The sequence below is a fragment of the Malania oleifera genome, chromosome 4 (assembly GCF_029873635.1).
Source record: "Malania oleifera isolate guangnan ecotype guangnan chromosome 4, ASM2987363v1, whole genome shotgun sequence".
In the NCBI taxonomy this organism is placed as follows: domain Eukaryota; kingdom Viridiplantae; phylum Streptophyta; class Magnoliopsida; order Santalales; family Ximeniaceae; genus Malania; species Malania oleifera.
The window spans coordinates 105,037,127-105,059,092 of NC_080420.1; the positions used below are offsets into that span (position 1 = coordinate 105,037,127).

General features: G+C 35.6%; 1 protein-coding gene across 2 annotated transcripts in view; it reads right to left on the reverse strand.

Moving 5' to 3' along the window:
• Positions 1-4,326: 4,326 nt before the first annotated feature.
• Positions 4,327-21,966, reverse strand: part of LOC131152660 (PITH domain-containing protein At3g04780) — a 33,781-nt gene continuing 16,141 nt past the window's right edge. Inside the window, exons 4-9 of one of the 2 annotated variants that reach the window (XM_058104446.1) lie at positions 9,303-9,351; positions 9,141-9,198; positions 8,944-8,990; positions 8,725-8,802; positions 4,723-4,773; positions 4,327-4,574 (exon numbers count right to left, since the gene is read on the reverse strand). In XM_058104446.1, coding sequence (XP_057960429.1) covers positions 4,725-4,773; positions 8,725-8,802; positions 8,944-8,990; positions 9,141-9,198; positions 9,303-9,351 — 281 coding nt within the window. In that variant the 3' untranslated portion in view covers positions 4,327-4,574; positions 4,723-4,724. Of the gene's footprint in view, positions 4,774-8,724; positions 8,803-8,943; positions 8,991-9,140; positions 9,199-9,302; positions 9,352-21,966 lie in introns of both variants that reach the window. The other variant, XM_058104444.1, reaches the window with a different exon arrangement.

Below are 21,966 nucleotides of genomic sequence, written 5' to 3' on the forward strand. Positions count from 1 at the left end.
GGGCGTACTCTTCGCCTGAGGGATTGCTAAGAAAGGCGAGTGCACTAGTAGCTTCAAATGTGGTAGTAGTTGCATAACGTACTAGGGCAGAGAAAACCAACTTGTATAGGCGGGTAGATTTCCCTATCCTTAGGGCCTTTTTCGGTAAGCTATTGTTGAACGGTGTGAGTATGAGATCAATCTAACACTTGAGGACTTACTGAGTAAGGTGCGTGCCCTGGTATGCTTTATTAGTGACCTTAAGATTGCCTAAATATCATAGCAGAGGGGTGCTATTTGTATGGGGGGGTAATCACCCTTATCCTCGGGTAATCTTGTGAGTTAAATCTTTCGCATATGATTTATTAGGTTCAGAAAATGATTTCAAAAATTATATTAACGATTTTGAAATGTTAAATATTATGTTATTATATAAACTCATGTTGGCCACACACTTTTTTAATATATTGTTTCTTTCCTTACTGAGATGTGTCTCACCCGAATATGGATTATTTCTTTTTCAGGACATCCTCGAGGTCGGGCTTAAAGAGCTCGAGGGTTTTAGACTTTTTGAGAAGTATTAAAAGAAAGGGTATATACTGATAATACTTTGGGGAAATGTAAATATTTATATTTTATATTTTTATGTTTTAAGGCTATTGAGTAAGGAATGATTGTGAAAATACTGAAATGTTTTGGGAGTTATGTAGATTTATGAAAATGCAGATAATGGATGATTACTATGGATTATAGATAGGAATTAGTAAACTCTGGTATTATGGTATTATATGTATGGAGATTATTTTTATGTTTTTCGCTGCGTATATGTTGATTATGGATTATCAGGGATTTTATCAGGTATAACGCGCCGAACCTGGGTTTAAGGGTTCGGGGTGTTACAGAGCTAGACATTATTCAGAATTCAGGTATGGGTAATACTCAGACTACTGTTGTTGATTCTGTTGCATAGGATACAGTGAGACAGGCTACAATTCCTCAAGAACTTCCTCAGACAGGTGATAGACATGAGTCTACAGGGCTAGCCACCAGCAGAGAAAGGAGGAATGTTAACCCTCTGGTCAGGTATGGGTTTGAGGACTTAGTTGCATTTGCTTTGATTACTAGCTATGGAGATCCTTCTGATTTTCAGGAAGCAATTCAAAGTTTTGAACGAGATAATTGGCTTGGAGCCATGGTTGAAGAGATGGAGTCTCTTCATAAGAATGGCACTTAGGTGTTGGTTCAAAAGCCCAAGGACAGGAAGCTAATTGGTTGTAAGTGGGTTTTCAGAAAGAAAGAACCTTAGAATCAGAAGGGATAAAATATAAGGCTAGGTTAGTAGCAAAAAGATAAAAATAGGAAGAAGGTATAGATTATATGAAATCTTTTCTCCTGTTGTTAAGCATGCTTCTATTAGATCCTTGTTAGCATTGGTTGGCATGCATGTTTTAGATCTGAAACAGATGTATGTAAAGACAGCTTTCCTTCATGGTGAGTTGAAGGAAGATATCTTTCTGGTGCAATTAGAGGAGTTTGTGGAACACCTGGTATGTAAGTTGAATAAGTCCCTTTATGGTTTAAAGCAATCCCCTAAACAATGGTATAAGAGGTTTTATTCTTATATGTTGAGGATTGAGTATATTAGAAGTAGTTATGACAGTTGTGTTTACTTCAGATTGTTTAACAGTAGTGTATATGTGATCCTTATGCTATATGTGGATGACATATTGATTGCCTCTAATAGTATTGATGGGTTGAATGTGTTAAAAGACATGTTACAGGATGAGTTTGAAATGAAGGATCTTGGTGCAGCTAAAAAGATCCTTAGCATGGAAATCATGAGGGACGGACAACAGAAGAAGCTATGATTGTCATAGGGTAAGTATATTGAGAAGGTATTGGAAAGGTTTAACATGGATAAGGCTAAACCGGTAAGTACACCTCTGGCTGCTCATTTTCAGTTGTCTGCTAAACTGTCCTTTTACTGATGAGGATAAGTTGGATATGGCTAGTGTGCCTTATGTCAGTGCAGTAGGGAGTCTAATGTATGCTATGGCATGTAGTAGACCAGACTTGTTATATGCAGTTAGTTTGGTAAGCAAATATATGGCTAATCCAGGTAGAATGCATTGGAATGTGATAAAATAGATTTTCACATATTTGCGTGGCACTTCTGATTATGGTATCATGTTTGAAAGTACTGATGATTGTAATATTCAGGGTTATGTGGACTCCGATTATACAGGTGATTTGAATAAAAGGAGGTCTACTTCTGGCTTCATTTTTACCATGGCTAGTGGTTCCATTAGTTGGAAGGCTATATTGCAACATACTATAGATTTGTCTACTACAGAAGCTGAATACATAGCTTTGGCAGAGGCAGGTAAGAAGGCTTTGTTGTTAACTGGACTGATTCAGGAACTTGGTGTTATGCAGGATAGATTACACATATTCTGTGATAGTCAGAGTGCGGTCTACTTGGTAAGGAATCAGTTCTACCACTCTCGCACGAAGCATATTGATGTGCAGTACCATGCAGTTAGAGGTTGGGTTGAAAGTGGTAAGTTCCAATTATTGAAGATCCACACAGATGGAAATGTTGCAAATATGCTCACGAAGTCTGTTACATTAGCTAAATTCAAGTGTTGTCTGGATTGTTCATTGTTGACAGAGCATCCCAGAGCGTGGGGATGGAATGTTGTGTTTGGCTATGATTAAAAGCCAAAGTGGAGATTGTTAAAAAATATGTTATTTTTATTTATTTATTGTGGCTTTTATCATAGCATTTGGATCGTCTCTAAATCCAACGATTGTGTGGTGTCATATATATGTTTATAAGTCATGGAAAAATATAGGAATTTCTTATCATTTTGTACAAGGAGAGCTAGAGAAGGGTTCTTTCTAGGAAGAATTTTTCTTCAACGGGTTGAAGGTGAAGGGACGTACAAAGGATCTGGGATCGGGGAGAGACTGATTAGATCTTATACTGTCATCGTTTCATAATGAATTTTTTTTTCCAGGTGTACACTTCATGGACATAGGCAATCTTGCCGAACAACGTAAAATCTCTCGTCTCCATTTTTCTATGAATGTTCTTTGCGTGATTTATTTTGTTGATCAAAAAATTAAAATCGTTGTACTTCAACACATACAATTAAATATGAAGCTTCCTAATATAAGGCTCCTTAAACAAAATGCACTAACAATATGGAAGGATGAGTCTGCTATCACTTTCCTCCGTTCATGTCTTGCTCCACTTTTTTCACAAATTCACAATCTTTCATGCGAATATCGCTTCTAGGTCAAAAAGTAGCCAATTCCTTAAACTTTTGGTCCCTAAGGGCATGTGAACTAATAAAGCTTTGCACTTTTTAAGGTCCATTTGAAATTCCAAAAATACTTTTTAAAAAATTAAAAAGGAAAATATTAAAAAATTTATGTTTTCATGTTTGATTATCGAAGAAGTAAGAAAGACAGCGAAAAAATATATCAAATTGACAAACAAAATTTTGATTTTATACATCATTAATATTTAATTTTTCACATTTTTAATCATATAAAAACAAACTTCTATTTTTTATATGATTTAATATAAAAAAATACAATGAAAAATAAATTTCCTCCTTCTTTTCCTTTCCTTTTCTCAAATTCTTGATCCAAACGAAACATAAGTGTTCATGGGCCCAAGACATTCCAAATAGGGTAACCCCAAAAATGGAGTGAGGTATCTACAACATTAACCCAAGCTGATATAAAATAATATGATACATATGTAAAATTATTAAAAGCAATTTCATCCCATTCCATTTGATTCTCTCATACGAAAAGAAAAAAAATAATAGATGTAAGAACAAAAGACACCTCCTCTGAAATTTTAAAAAATAATAGGCCTCCTGAGGTTTCGAAAATCCAAAGGATCTATGACAAACCTCTATTTCAAAAATATCATACCTTCTCTGAGATTTACAAAAAAACACAAAATATAAGAACAAATTTGTCTTTTTAACAAATCTCTTGGGGGGTCCCCAAATTTTGTAAAACCTTAAGGAAGATCATTTTCTTTTCATCAAACCTCAAGAGAGATTAGTGTCTTTAGCTCTAAATATAATATTAAAAAGTAAATGCACATAGATAATGTATGTAATTGTACATTACCTCAAGACCTCTAGAGGTTTAGCATAATTACACCAATACCCCATCTCATTTCAAAAATCCACATAACTTTACCATATGCTTTTGTAAAGAAAATAATAATAATAAATAATATAAAATTCTATTAAATTCCTCGCAAATCTATACAAATTCAAATCTAAACTTTCAAATTCAGGCACCCAAACAGGTTTCAAATTTAACCCAAACAAAAAAGTATTTTCGATTATAGAAACTCTAGGACCAAACCGCATAGAGAATGTTGAGATGGGACAATTCCTTTTCTGACCCTCATTAGTTAATCATTTGATACACACAGGCACATGCTACTGTGTTCCTAATACCGAAAATTGAAATGCCTCCCAAGATTACACTACCAACAAAATCCTACCTTGTCTCAGACGGCAACAGCCCATTCTCACCAACACAAGGGAGATAAAAGAGATCTACACATGAAGGGAACATGTAGCTTTCATCATGAAACTGATTATAAATGTGAACGTTGTGAAAGGACGGAGGACAGGCAACAATGCCTCTTAAAAAAATTCAAATGAGTTCATCAATATATTTTTTTGACGCTTTAGCTCATTTTACCATTAATGATCCTCAATCTTCTTCAAACTCTTCATGTCTGTTGTTTCCACCCTGGATTATAAACAATCAAACCGTAAACAAATCATGAGCTACACCAGACCTGAGAGTATACATGATATTTCAACAGGAATGATGAAGGAAACAATAATTATAACTTTATGGTTATGTTTGATTCACTATAAAACTTGATTGCTAGCTCAAAAAATAAAAAAAAGTGTCCGAAAATGATAATATAAATATTTTTACAAACCCTAGATGAGGAACCATGAGAAAGTCTAGTCTTAACTTATTTTGTATTAGATGAAGTAAAATAAGCTTTTATATGAATGACTTTAAAAAATTATTATATTCCTATACAATTTTTATTATTTCCCAGCTTATTTTGTCATATTCCTAAGAATTTACATTCTGCAAACCAAACACAAGCTACGAGTTTTATATATCACCCAAACCCTTTCCCTTGTTCCAATATCATGTACACTAAAAGTGTAGAATATGACTCTGAAGGATGTAGGAATCCCTACTAGCTCAGCTTAGTCAGAATTCAAGACTACATGTTAGGGCTATAAAGTGTTAGGGGAACAAATTTGAGAAATTTCTGTGGCTTTGAGGCATGAAAAATTCACTATCTTTAAAGTGATATTTGTCCCACTCAAATAAGTTCCCTACACGAAAAATGCGGCAAATGACCTCCAAGATACAAGAAAACCGCTAGAATTTTGTAGACAGCAAACCTAAAGATTTTTCTGGACCTTTTCTGGAAGTAATGCATCTGACTGAAAGAAACAAGATATTGGGAGATGACAAAGTTTGATTTGGTTGTTGATGATTAATCCTGCCCTTAGGACCCCTTATTTATGGACATGAAGAGTTGTAAACGATGCCTTTCAAACAAACACCGCAGTTCAAATTCATCTCTCTTCAAATGAATATGACTTCTGAATTGGAATTTAAACTGAATATTAAACTGACAGCTAAGTCCAGCAGTTGGCAACCCAGCAGTCATGTTGTCTGAACTTTTAACTACCAAATTCGAAAAATTTGTAAGCAAAAATTTGTATATGCCTATCCCAATTCTTTCAAACCTCCAATGTGGGACAAAGGTTTATGAAAAAAGCCTCTCCCCCCATCCCTTATATTACAATCTAAACAACTCCAACACGTTATCATCTAAAACTTTGTCAGTGAACAAACTGCATGACCTCACAGCACTTCAAAACATAAAAAACTACGTAGGGCATCTTTCAAAGACAGGCCCCAAGGTTGGCCATTTAAAAACAAGCATTGCCTGAGGTTTGAAAACTCTCCTTGATATTTACTTCTTCACTGCCCTTTTAAATATACTGGGAATAGTGATCCCTATGCCGAAGCAAAAAAATAGGTGTAATCCATGGGCAAACATGATCCTTAAAAGGAAACCTGCAAATCATGAGTTGTCTCTATGGATGTAAATGGATCTGGGAAAGCGGAGATACTGCCCCAAAACAGGGTCAGATCTGCAAGTTTCTGAACAAATCTGGGTCAGTAGATAGAGAAATTTTATCGATGCAGAGCATGTTCGGGACATTGAATGGGAGGTGCTTTTTACTACCCCAAATCTACTCCACTGGATGCAACATTCATAACCAGCCCTCCCTCAAACTACCCCAAATCCTTTAATATAATAAAAAATAAATACCGCATATGCATGTGAGTATGTGCACACATAAACATACATACATACATAAATACATACACATACACATAAATACATAAACACACATGCATAAAATTCTCAGATATAATAATAAAAAATTGCCAAGCTGCTATTTGGCAGCTGGAGATGCTCCGACTGCGGCTCATCAAATGTTAAGTTAGAGGAGAACAAAGTGAGAAGTGTTCTCCAGAGAATTACGCTGAATATCTCCTTCAATGATGTTACTAGAGGAGCTCCATGAGGACGGAATCATAATAGGCATTATTGAAAATCACAGGAATTCAGGAGGTTCTTTTCCTTATAGGAATCCCAATCTCATACAAGAAGGTGGCAGGGAAACAAGGAAATATTTTAAACCGGACAAGGCTGGGCCAGTCGCTCAAAGGCCCAATGCAAATGGGCTAAAAGAACCAAAGGCAATATGCATTATCAAAAAACAAAGCAACAGCCTGATCTAGGATGCCAAAAAAAGTTCAACCAGAGAAACTTAGCATTATGGGCCTGCAGTAGAGGTGGAAAGAGTCAGAACAGAATCTGCAAGCTTGGGTATTTGGGTTGGGCAGAGTTCAGGTCTAATCGGTAGGTATTTGTCCCATGGTCAAATTAATCTTTTCATAGGTAGTGATCCAAGAGTCAGGTGGAGCTTGGCAACCCTGACCTTGCAGCTGCAGGAGAAGATAGATGCATAAAGGGTTTTGTTGAGCATCAATCTGCAAAAGCAATGATTCATTGTATTTCTTGGAAGGGCGCGGTCAAGAGCATGGTTTCTGCTCTGCAGTTCATGTGGTAGCGTACATTGTTGCAAGGTAGTACTAAAGGAGCACTAATAATTGGTAACTGGACATAAGGATCCATCAAAAGATGGGTTTTTATTAGAGCATCACAAGAAATCAAAAGGTGGGTCAAAGTTTGAAAGAGTAGAGAACGGTTTGAGCATTCAAAGTGGTTTGAATAGTAACAATGCAAGCTTGCTGCTATTCAAAAAATCTGGTGCCGAACAAGGCTATTTTGCCAATAGCTGCTAACACTTTTTCACTATGGAAAGTGAGAGCCATTTCCATACCATAATGCAGAAATGTGTACAGCCGCGTGTTCAACATCACTAGAAAGTGTAAACACAGAAGATCTTCAGGTAAATTTAATGGGATGATTCTGTTGCAGGCACTAAATACTAGTCAAGTGATGAGCCCAATAATAGCTCATTTGTGGAGGTGGAACATAAATAAAAGGAGGTAATGCATACTTAATGGTCTTTGAGACAGAATAGATAGTCAAGTAATGGTTTGGTAAGGATTTAAATCGATATCAGTGGCTGGAACTTTGCTACCTTCATTCATATCCTCTGCTTCATTGAGGTAGTTAACCTTGGACAAAAGGCTTTTAAAGAAAGGAATGGGTGAAGAAGATGAAGAGTTCACAGTAGAAGAAGATGAGTTAAAAGAAGTGCGAGGAGGTTCATTAGAAGTCAGGACAAAGATTTCTCCTCCATTTCTTCTTAATACATTATTATTTTCTTAACATTATCTCATTAAGCAAGTATGCTTGGCTCTTGCCTTTAAAAGGATCCTCCACATGAGAATTCTTGGGACTTGAACAGAAGGCTTATATCTTTAGTTAATTCTACTTGGCAAGCTATGCTTAAGAAGTTTTCACTTACTACTTTTCACATTTTTTATCTTTTTATTCATCCCATATTTTTCCTTTAAAATATAAAAATAATTAGTCTTGATCAAAACTAAGGTTACATTTGATTAACAAAATACCTATTCCTATGAAAACGATGGAATACAATAAGAATGTAATGAAAACAGTATAAGGATGTAATAATTCAGAAAGAAGTCACTCGCAAAAGTTCATGTTATTCCATCCAACATGAAATAGGAAAGAAATATACTTTCCCCTAGTGAAATTTGCGAATAGTTATTCCTCGCGTATTATTAGTGATGGATTTATAAAAAAAATTGCATTTTTATTTACTCTGGTAATAACACATTTTTCTATGTAAACTATCAAATATTTCTATTATAATTATTCTATTCCTAGGAATAAGCCTACCGTGAACCAAAGTAACAAACACATTTCAGGAATAAAGATTCAATGTCTCAGCACTTTCTTATATCCGAAGTAAACTCAAATGTGACATTTATAAAAAGGAGCATGAGGGCATGCACTGTGCATGTGACAGTATAAATTCAATGGAAGGCATAAGAGTGGCTCAAAAATATGACTAGAGCAAACCAAAATAGAAGCAAGACAGAAAATAAGGGAAATGAAAGATACATATTAACTATATATTAGAAGCTTACGTCATTCCAAACAGCTCCATCTTTTGAACTTTGGTAATTTCTGAACCAGATTGATTGTCCTCAATGAAAATTGTCAAGCTGATCCACATCCACAAGTTAAGACAACAAGTACTAAATTGCAAATACTAGAATCATGGTCACATACATACATATAAACAAAATGAGAAATAAATACACAAAAAGAAACAACAGTACACAGAAAAGGAAGATACAACGCACCTACGAACATTTTGAAACTTGACAAATTTTACATTAATAGGTTTCCCCTACAAAATATAAAAACAGAACATAATTTACAACATTATACATTCCATAATATATCAAAGACAATATCAGTTTAAAAACCTGAAAACACGTCTCATTCCGTGAACAGTAATGGCCATGCAGTAGAAGTACATGCAGATACAGAAACCTACCTTAAGATCCTCTTGGGATAAAACAATTGAGTCACTTGGAGGGAAGTCATTGACATTACTGCAAATGTTGCCATAACGAAAATAAGAACCACTGAGAATTAATACTCCACATAATCCGGTCTAATGTTCTACTGATATAAGTATTCCTTACTCAAACAATACCTAAATCCCATATGCTCCCTGTTTGCAAAAAGTTTCACATTCTTAGGACCTGGAAAATTGCCTCTGTATTAGAACATTTGGTGTGATACAGAGCAGAACTATTTTACAAAGGAAAACACGAGAAAAAAAAAAAACTGCACACAGTGCACATGCCGGAGATAATGCACGGAGAAAATGTCATATTTTGCACTAAAAAAAATAAAATAAAAATTTTCAAAAGGATAAAAATAGAACTAAACAGTCTTCAAAAAGGACCAAAAGTCCAAGATGAAGGAGAAGGAAGATCATGAGTCTCTTTAAAAGATATAATATGCAAATGCTTCATGTCTCCCATGACCATATAAAATACAATCATAACAATGGCCTGTGTCTAGTTCTCTGAGTAGCCTATGACTCCAGCTCATTTTTCCCCCAATCTTTTACTCTTACCTAAAACGATGTTGCTGCCATTGCCCATTTCTAGGTTGAAAATAATCCTTTAACCTCAATGGCCATAATATCATTGGAACATACCTCTATTTAACATTCTAAATAATTCCAATCACTTTGACTCCTTTCTGCTTCCCGAGGTTAGATCTTACATCGAAAACCTCGGATAAAATTCCACTGCTTTTCCTTCCTCAGCTGATTTCAATTCAGTCCATTGGTTCTTAGGTTTAGTCTCTGAGATAATTACCATGAGACCATTTAACCTTCTTCCTACTCCAAATTCTAGACATTTCTATTTCTTTACTCTTCTCATGCTCTACTACATCAGACAACTAAAAACTTTTCTTGTAGATCATCGTTCCAACATCACCAATAAAGAAATATAAATAAAAATATAATCAATTCAATTCAGAAAGGAGAAAGTATGGAGAGAGAGAAAAAGAAGGGAGAAGGGCTCACCAAACCAGGCACATAAATCACATACAATTTCTCAAATATTCAACTCTGACTAAAATTGAAAATCCCCTCAACATTACAACAAAGTATGACAGAATTGATAATTCAAAAAACCTTCGGCATGGAACTGAATTTAGCTGAATGTAATTTGATAAGAGAATAATCAAGTCAATTATCCATCATGGGATGACTTCCCATAAATGGCAAATACTTATTTTCATTAAAAAATTAATGAAACTTTCTCTGAAAAAAAAAATTACAAAATATTTTCTAGAAACTTTCCAAAGCATCATTAAGAAGCCTCGAAAAATAATTCCCAGGAAATTTTTCAGTAAAAACAGAGAATATATTTTTTTTAATAACAAAATAAAAATCTATTAATGAGAAGAAATAATTAGAATGGAATGAGAATAAGAATTCCTCCCAGAAAGAATGCAAGAAAGTAAATAAAAAAACAAGCAAACTAAAAAGATTGGACAGCTAGAAATCCCCAAAGACCTCAAAAGAATGTGCCTAAAAAGAAGCAAAAAAGGTAGCCTTCTCCAAAAGCAAATTTTTTTTGGAAAAGTCTGGTCTATGAAGATTCTAGCATTCTTTTCGAGCCAAAGCAACCATAGAATTATAAAAACTGCAGTCTCAAGAAATCCTTCCTCTTTTATTCTTCCCAAAACCCCAAAAAACTTCACCATCAAAAAGCCATGAACAGTTTCCAGAGCTGCCAATTCCTCTCTAAAATACGTAAACAAGTTGTTCCACATATATCTCACAACCTTAAAATGAAGGAAGATATGGCTTGAGGTCTCATTTGACTCTTCTGGATTAAGGGCTTAGTAAGGCCTCCTTATCTGTAACACATTCAAGTTGATCTTGTTCAGAATTCAAGTCCAGATAAAAGCCCCTGGATTGTAAATGGAACCTTGCTTTCCAAACAGCTTTGTTTAAAAAGGGGCTGAAATTGAGGATTTTGTAAGACCAGAAAAGAAAGAAGTGTCCCCAATCTAAAGCCTAATGTCCCCCCGCAAAGTTGGCAAGAAAGAGTTCAATGCACAGAGTGAGGAAGTTGACCCATCAACCTCTCTTTCATTGAGACCCCTAGAAAAGCAGAAGTCCCAAGAAAGAGAGCATCCCTCAAGGAAATATAAAACTGAAATTGGTGCATTATGAACAGAAGAAAGTCTAAACAAGGGCAGCAGCAACAGCTCCAACAAAGATTCACTACCCCAAGTATCCTCCCAGAAACGAATTCTAAACTAACTACCGCTTTGAAATGTGTGAAGAGGAAAGATATGGCAGTGCAAGTCAGCCTCACCTCATCCACATGCAAGTCATGTGGAGAGAGGGCAGCTTGGACTCACCTCTTCAAGGTCTCCTCAGCCTCACCTTATTCATGAGCAAGTTACATGGGGAGAGGTCAGCTCAGCCTCACCTCTTCCGGGGCAACTTAGCCTCAACCTCATCCACATGCAAGTTATATGGGAAGAAGTCAAAAGTAAACCAACTCTCCACCCCAAACCGTGGAGAAACCACCCAATAACCATGATCAAGGCAATTATGACCACATCCAAACCCACACAAGTAGAACAACCGCACATGAGCAATTATTAACTCGTGAATAACTGCCCATGTCAAGGATGGAACGCCGACGTGCAAACGACCGTCACATCTCTCTCTCTCTCTCTCTAAGGCTTTCATTGACTTAGGCATCAAAGAGATCCCCCGAAGGCCACTAGGACCACCAAGAACTTGCTTCATTGTGCAAATCTTGGAAGTGACCATGCATCTCCAACAACCATCCCCTCTTACAACCTTTGGTGCAGAAATCCATAATTCGACAACATCTACCCAAACTGCCTCTAAATTGTCTTTCTATAAGGAAAGCACTTGTCATCTCTCTAATCCTTCTCAAAAGAAATTTAGTTAACGCCTTATAGACATTGGTAAAACTAATATGCCTAAAATCCTTCACCTTGTTGGAGCTATTTTTTCAATATACGAGCAATGAAAATAGAGTTGATGCTCACACACCACTACACTCCTATTGAATTCCTAAAAAAAAATCCAGATCCTCTTTCAGCACTTTCCAACTATCCCAAAAAGCAAAAAAAAACACAAAAACAAAAAACAAAAAACAAACAACAACAACAACAACAAACCATCATCAATCCGTGGGACCTGGTGCTTTATCTCTATCCATATCAAACACCTCCTTTCAACTACTTCCAAATCAAATGGCCCCTCCACCCACTTAACCACCTCTTCCTCCATTGGTTCCTAATATTGTTAGATTACCACTTTACCTAAAAGTTAAACTTATTAGGTTATGGGTCAACAATGTATATCAAGCTTTAACACTCCCCTGCACATGCAACCTGGCAGCACATAAAGATATAAACGCACAATAAATAACACTAATGATAGAGAACATAATAATTTTTGAACACCATACAGTTAATGCGGGCAACAAAACTGGAACCCAAGACCTCCTAGCAACCAGCTCTGATACCATGTTGAATAATTGGCTACTAAAGAGTACTCCTTAGCATCATCACTATGAAGTATCTTGACTAACATATCAACTAAGTCTTTATTTGAGAACAGAAGGCACAGAAGCTATTAAACAACTCAAAACAATCTTTCATTAAATAACAAAACATCGTCCTTGAGTAGTCATTGACAAATGTAACAAAGTACCAAAACCGCAATTTCAACCTAACACAACTAGAACCCCAAACATCCGAATTGATAAGCATGAAAGGACTATTTGCCCATTTGTTGAGCATCCAAACAACTCCTGAGCCTACTTCTGGACTTTGGTGATGCTGATGATCCTTCTACAGCAGCAGGTTTGCAGGGGTAATGCAATTTGGGTTTAGGTGGGATCTTGCTTCGACACCATATTAGATTACCACTTCACCTAAAAGCTAAAGCTATTAGGTTGCGGGCCAGCAATTCATATCAAGCTTTAAAAAATATGAACCCTCCACTATTAACCTATTCTTATACTCATGTGCATACAACCCTTTATAGAACTTAGTAAGCTCAACCCTGATTTGTTTATGATCTGTCACCATCCTCCCTGAATCTACCTTCAACTCCTCAATAAGACTTTTCCTCCTTCCATCAGCCACTAAAAAAAGCCTAGAATTACAATCCCCCTCTCTGATGCAGCTAACCATTGATTTCTGATGCCAACTCTTCTCTTCCCTCATCAAAATCACCTCCAGATCATTGCTAAGGCAAACCCTTCCTAACTATATCTTCCTCAAGTTTCAATTTCTCATGAACTCAAAACCCACCCAACCATGTACGTAGCACTCCTTCCACCACACTCCAATTATATCACAAAACAAAGGACGCGAAAGCGACATATTCTCAAATATGAAAGAGGTGGATCCCACTGTATCAGGTTAGAATCCAGACGAACTAGGCAATGATCAAAAGTAGGCCTAACCAAAACCTCTTGCACAATGTTCAAGAATAAGTCTTCCCACGCATCGGTAAAAAGAAGTATATTAATGCAAGTCAAGGCTTGTCTATCCCTATATGCTACCAAGTAAAACAACCTTATTCAAGGGAACATCCCAAAGTTCACAATCCCGAAAGAAAGAGTCAAAATTTCTCGACTTTTCCCTAGAGGTATGAATTGCATTTTAACTAACCACCTATGAGTCATGTGACTAATGGGATAAAAGTATAATACAATGTCAAAGAGGAGACTCCTCAAATTCAAGAAATTGATGAGATAAAAAGCTTAATATGAGGTGACGAACTAGAGAAATGTTGTAAAGTTAGGGATGGAGCAAATAGGAAGTGAAAGGAGAAGAAAAGAACAAGAAAGCAAGAGAAAAAAAGAGGCAGCAGTTTTCCAAAGCCTTCTGTAAAGTTCTAGGTTTGCTCTCTTATATATTGATACTAATGATGGAAAGACTTAAAAATACCCTGCTCACACAACCTAATTACTAAAACAACATATTTTCTTCTAACACTTCCCCTCGAGGTGAATAACTAATCCCCAGCTTGTGCAACCATTAGACAAGGCAGACTTAAATAAAGGCTATGTGAAAATATCGACCAACTAATGCACAGAATTCACGAAAGGAGTCCTTGTGACTTTCTTCAAGACAACATCCCTCACAAAATGACATTTATTTCAATGTGCTTTGTCCTCTCATGAAATACTGGATTACTAGTGATATAATGGCAACTTCATTATCACAGAATATATCACTTAATTAGTAAGAATCCCATCTCTGACGCGAGAGAATTCAGTGATATACGCTCACTCACAAGCCAGAGCTCAGATTTCTACTCCAGTACCAGATACTGCTACAGTAGTTTTGTTGCTATGCCAGGTAACAAGATTACCTTCCACAGTCCCACCAATGTACATTATCGAGTAGTAGACCTTCGATCATAAAAAACACAAGCCCAATATGCATCAGAGTATCCTATGATCCACAGTTTTTGTTACATTGAGAAATCAAACCTTTTCCAAAAGAGCCTTTAAGATATCGCAAAACCCTACAAACAACATCCCAGTGTGGTGGTTTTGGATTTTCCATAAACTGACTCACCATCCCATTATAAAGGATATGTCAAGTGTAGTGACAGTCAAGCAGATCAGCTTGCCAACAAATTGCCTATATTGATGCTTGTCTTCAAAAGTCTAATCCAACATCCCTAGACAACTTCATGTTAGGATTCACAGGAGTATCAACTTGTTTAATTCCCAACAAACTAGTCTCACTTAGCAAGTCCAACAGATAGATGCAACCATTTCTTGCACTATACAATCTTAATACCAGGAAAGTGACGCAAAGTACCAAGTCCTTGATTTGAAATTTAGCTTGAAGCCACCACTTAACATCTCTAATCCCACTCTAATCGCTACCAGTGATGATAATATCATCAACCTAAACTACCAGAAGTACCACATCAGTCTCCTTTTAGCAAACAAAGACCAAATGATCAGAGTAGCACTTAATAAAGCCAAATGCAGATACCACCACACTAAAACCAAGCTCAAGGAGATTGCTTAAGACCATTAAAGGCTTTATGCAACCTATATATTTCACCATCCTCCCCCTGACCATCATATGCAGGATTTTGCTCCATGTATACCTCTCCCTCCAGATCTACATACAAGAAGGCATCCTTCACATCCACCTAGTATATGGGCCAATCAAAATTAACTGTCGATCAATTCATGAACAAAATTTAGTTTAGAAACAGGAGAGGTCGCAAAATAATCAATATAATATGTTTTTGTGTGTACCCTTGGCAACCAATCAAGCCTTAAGCCATTTAATAGAGCAGTTATGAAAATATTTGATGATGTAGACACCAACAATACCTAACCAGCTCCTTACAAAAGATCCAAGTCCTATGACCTTCAAGTGGTCAAGGCATCCATTTCAACGTCCATCGCATGCTTCCATTAAAGGTTAACAAGCACTTCAACATGTGAGGAAATAGACAAGGCAAAAGATTGCATAAGACTATGAAGATGAAGAATTGAAACATAATGAGCAATAGGATAAGCAACTAAGGATTGCTGAACACATGTTCAAGTACTTTTTCAATGAGCAATGGCCAAATCCAAATCAAGTTGAGACGGATCTCCAAAACCAAAAGTAGAAATAGTTATGGCCATAAGAGGTGGCTACATGGTGGTAGTGACATCTTGCGCTAGCTTACCAGCATTCATAAACCCTCATTTGTTTCTTAGGGTCAATAACTACTCAATTTGGAAGATTAGAAGATTTTTTTGGAAAGGGATAATAGTAGGAATAGGAGGATCAACACGCGAGGGGGAATCATAAATCCTTGATGGACACAAAATAGATTCATACAAGGAGGACCTTGCACTAGAAAAATAAGTTGTACCCCTCAAAAAGGTTACATCTGCACTACATATTTCCTACAAGTATGGGTTCATAACATCTATAACCTTAATAAGCTCTCGAGTACCCAAGTCCCAACAAGGACATATTTAACAGCACAAGGAGAGAACTTGTCCTAATAGGAACATGAACAAAACATGTGCACCCAAAGACACAAGGCACAACAAAGAACATGGATATTTCTGGGTTCATAATGGAGAAGGGAATTTGTCATAGAACATCGGAGAGCATCCAATTAAGCAGAAAACAAGCTTTAAGAAGAGCATTAGTCCAAAAATGTATTAGGAATATGCATATAAAAGTGTAGAGACGATGCTATGTCAAGTAAAGATATGTGATTTGCTATCGTTACTGTTGGCATAGTGGCAAGTTTTTATATGATAATGCAATTCTTTATTTTTGTAACACCATACAAGGTGTGTGATCCTTAATTTTTTGGTTGTGCTGGGTTGGCATCCCCTCAATGCCTTGTTAATAAATTTTTTATTGATAAAAAAAATGATGTTTGATGAATAATTCCTTTGGACAAGGAAAAAAATATTAAAGTTCATTAAAAACAAATTCAAGTGCATTATTAGATTAAATAGTTTGAATAACAATACCAAACTGAGCTAATAGAATTGAGTAAATACATTCAAAAATTCAGACCTATCTTTTAACAAATAGATCCATGTCATATGCAAAAAATCATCTGCAAAGGACACAAAATATCGATGACCAGTCAAATTCTTGACTCTATATGACCCCAAATATCTTAATCACTGAATGAATATAAGAAAACAATGACTACAATATTCAATTCCAAATGGAAAAGATGTACTAACATGCTTTCTACACGTCGAACACCCAAAACAAGAAACAAACTTGAACATGGGAAAAAACTTGTGGTTTTTGACGGGATATATGACCCAAACAAACGAGTGTTAGGATTCCCAAAGCCAATTCAAATTTCTAATTAATGTGTTACGATTCCCAAATCAATTAGGATTTATATTTAATATGTTAGGATTCCCGAATCAATTGAGATTTCTATTTAATATTATGATTCCCAAATCAATTAGAATTAAGTCCATTAAAGGACTCGGATTGGGATTTTTTACATTCCTAATAGGAGTAGGGTTCCCTACCCTATATATATGTAGCCCTATGGAGCTTTTTCATTCAAGAAATACCATAATTCAGAGCCTTCGGCTAATTTGGAGGCTGATCCCTTTGAAGTGATCAACACTATTTTCTCCTTCCATTTTCCATCCTTTCAATTTCTCCAATTTCCCTGCAATAAAACCCTAGGATCATATCGTTTGGACCATTTGGTATTAGAGACAATGTTCTTGTGGATGTCATTAACCTGTTGAAAAAAGCAAAATTTTGGAATTCTTGATCTTCACTCATGCACAATAGCCTTAGAAAATTCAGCAGAAGTCCCAGATGAAAGCTAGGCTAAAGGCTGAACTTAGCAATATGTTAAAACCTCAATTTGAAGAGACCTAGGAATCCCACTCTAAACTAGTCAATGCATCTTCCCATAAATAGAGAAGATGATGCCCTGGGAAAAACATACAAAAATGGAGTGAGAAATTAACATATTACAAAAGTGGTTCGTCTGCATCTTGAAGATGTGAATACTAGAACAGGGAGAACCTGTACCTCAAACTAGTTCCTATCTGCAGTTCAATCAAATTCGGACCCCAACTTCTCCGAAAGCATGGTTTTTGCCTCCCGCAAAGAGACTCACGTGTTGGTTCACCAAGTGAAAGAAGAAATAAAAAAGAGGTTGGCCAGCTAGTGGACGGCTTACTCTACGCCATGGGCAAGCTCCTCTTCGTTCTGATCTAGAACTGTCATACCGTAGTAGGAGAAGAAATAGGTCTATGAAAGGCAGTTTAACCAAGCGGGGTCAGAATAGCATTGGATGAGAAAGCACGTTATCCGTATGAGAAAACTGCCCATGATGCGAAGTTTTCTAGATACATGTATATAAATATTAAGTATAATTATTAAAAATTATATATTTGATACAGGAATGGGTCCCACTAAAAGAAGGCTGGCCGAAATCGCATTTTCTAAAGGCTGAAATCATGGACGCCTCCAACAATGCAGGAACCTGGGCTGCGGGGATTAAATTGGCCTTAAATGGCCTGTTGATGGGGAGGCTTTGTGGGAACTGGGAAGGGAATTACACAACTAGTTTTAGCAGTATAAATTGCTGCTGTGGGTTGTGTGAAATTACTTTGGGGTCTTCTAAAGATAATTAGTCCATATTATATATATTTATATATACATACACATACATTTTTTCATTTATATTGTTATTGTTATTATTATTAAATACAATAAGTAGTATTTCAAAAACTATCTATAAATTTATAATTTAATTTTTATTTATAACCCCTAATAATAATGGAATTAAAGTTTTTTTGTAATAAGTAGAAATAATTGAATTAATATTTTTGTTAACTATTAATAGTAGCTAAATTAATTATTTTATAATTTTTAATAATAATGAACTTAATTCATTAAATAATAAATATAACAAATTAATATTTTAAGATCATCACATAAATAAATTAATTAGTATTTATAACTTCCTTATATTTTTAACTTATTTTTTAACTATTAAAAATATTTGAAGTAATATTTTTCATAATTGCTATTAATAATTAAATTATTAATTAGTAACCATAGAAGCCAAAAGGGGATCAATATAAAATAAAGAAACAGCCTACGGAAGGGCCACAAAGAATAGGGGCGAAACACTCCTTGAGCTGCAAAGTCTCCTCTTTGCCCTGAATTTGTAAAAGAAAATGACTATAAACACAATGAACAAATGTTGGCCCCAAAGATAATTTGTAGTGGTACCACTTCAAATAAGAAAAAATAACTCTATTTCTTCCTTCCCAAATACACTAGCAGCATATGCTTGATTACTCAACTCTTGTATATTATCTTGCTTACCCCTGTTGCTCTCAAGAAAAAGGACCAAAAAGGTCACATTCCTTCATAGAGAGAAATTTTAGTTTGAAACGGGGATGCAAATAAAATTCTTTATTACTTTCTTTTACCTACTAATAATATTTAAAGAACTATTTTTTGTAATCACTATTAATAATTAAATTATTAATTAGTAAACTATAATGAGTTTTTATATGCTAATTAATTTATTCATGAGATGATTTTAAAATATTAATTATTATATTTATTATTTTATAAATTTAGTCAATTATTATTAGAAGATATAAAATTATTAATTTAACTACTATTAATAGTTCACAAAAATATTGATTAAATAATTATGAATCATTACAGACAAATATTAATTCCATTATTACTAGCAGTTACAAATAAAAATTAAATTATAAATTTAACAAGTTTTTTAAAATGCAAATTATCAAATTTAATAATAACAATAATTAAAAACATGAATATAATATATATATATATATATGGACTAATTACCTTTTGAAGACCCCAAAGTAAATTCACAGAACCCACAGCAGCAACTAATACAGCCAAAACTAATTCCCTTTCACACCAAACTCCCACCAGCAGACCATTTAAGGCCAATTTAATTCCCTCCCCAGCCCAGGTTCCTGCACTGTTGTAGGTGCCCACGGTTTCAACCTTCAGACAAGAGGGACTTTGGCCAGCTTTCTTTGACTGCCTTACGTCCACATCTTCAAGATGCAGACATCGGCATAACCCGTCTTTGCTTTTGCTCTTATCAATGTTATCTTTGTCTTTAGCTTGGCACCAGGGCGGCTTGCTTACCTACCTGATGACTTTCGGACTTTATTCTTTTCTGTTAGCACGCATCCAGTGACCAATGAATCTGTGGTCGGAATAAGCGTAAATGCATCCCGATCGCGGGACTTCGGCCAGCTTTCTTTGACTTTTTAGTGGCACCTTAAGTCCACATCTTCAAGATGCAAACAACCCCACTTTTGTAATATGCTTCTTCCTCACCCCACTTTCGTATTTTTCTTTCTTCCATAACCCCGCTTTAGTAAAAAACTCGTCTCTTCATAAGCTAATCGTAAGAAGCAACCACACTCACAAAGGAGTGCGCAAAAGAAGTTACCAAGGAGAGCATGATTCCTTCTTGCATGAAGGTGGAATTTCCTTGGTGAGGCAGCAATGACCCTACAAGTTGGGTTTCTAGGATTGAAAAATACTTTCACTTTCATCGCACTTTAGAAACATCTAAAGTTGAGATTGTCAGTATTAGTCTGGATGCAATGCTATTCAATGGTATAACTGATTTGAGGCTGTTACGGAATGCTTTCAGAGGGAAAATTTGTTTCCGGACAACTTGTCAAGTTTGGGCCCACTGGGCCCACTGGATATAAGAACATAGATGGAGCGCTTGCCAAAATATGCCAACTAGCACTGCTTTGGAGTACTAGACATGATTTGAGCAGCTATCAAATAGAACTAAAGATTTAAATGAAAGCCAGCCCATCGGTACTTTTATTGAAGTTCTCCTTCCTAACATTCAGTGTGAGGTCAAACTGTGTCGGGCCACAAACTATGGCTGCTCCAATTTCCTTTGCACGGTTAGAAGAAAAGAAATTGGGAGAAGAATGATGTCACTCTAGCAAAGCCATTGGCAAGCAGAATGTCAACAGCACTATCATACCACCTGGTCCTTGCAATCCTCCTACCAAACATTTGACTCAAGAGGAACTTAAAAAGCGAATGATAAGGTTTGGTGCTGGCATTGTGATAAGAAATGGCATAGGGGACACCATTGCAAAAAGGGACAACTCTTAATGTCTAAACCAATGGAGGAGCCAAAAGGGGTTGAGGATGATTGTGTTGATTCAGATCAAGAAGGTATGGAATCTAATGATAGTGAAGAATCTATCACTTCTATAGTTCATGCTTTAATTGGGTATGCTAATCAACCATGAAAACAAATGCCAACCTATCACTATCTTAATTGATATGAGTAGGCACTAATATCATGGATACTAAAATTGCTAAACGACTAGCCTATCCTGTGGAGCAATGTGAAAAGTTTGTTGTGAAGGTTGCAGATGGAAGGCCCTTGACATGTTAGAGCAAGTGTCCAAAGGTTAAACTTACCATGCAGAATCATGGGTTGTATGTTGAATTCTTTTGGCTGCCACCAGAAAACTATGAAGTGGTTTTGGTTATTGAAGTATTACAGACTTTAGGTGATATAGTTTGGAATTTTTCTAAACTAGTTATGAAGTTGCATGCCAAAGAGTGACTCTTAGGGAGCGCTTGATTTGCAGCATCAAAAATATTCCCACAAAATGACATTCCCAGGAATCCCATTCCCAAGAAGGGTTGCCTGCCTCATGGGAACATTTTTGTTTGCATTGCATTATAAGATTTTTCCATAAATGCACACACGATTCCCTTATCAGTATCTGGTTCAACATGAGAATTGTAGCAAGCATTGCAAGAAGATGACCATTATACCTTTGGCATGTGCATACCCAATATATGAATAATAAGTATATTTTCAACCAAAAAAATACTAAGAATATATACTTAATTAAACTAGTTTAAAAATTCTCAACATTCATAAATTAAAATAAATAAAAAAACAACACTTAAATAATCCAATTAACCAAAATAATTGAGGTAATACAATAAGTAAATATTAATAATTAAATTATATTAGTATAACACAGTAATATTACTTTTATTATATTAATAATTTGCTATTTAAATATAAAATAGAGTGTATTAAAACTAGATTCTAGGGGCATTATTGTCCAACTCACCAAAAAAACAAGGCAATTGGATCAAAAAAAAGTAGGATTCCCATTCTATGTTTCATGTTTTGTGGGAATCTTTCATTCACAGTAATGTGAAGATGCCCACCATGTAGGATACCATGCCCA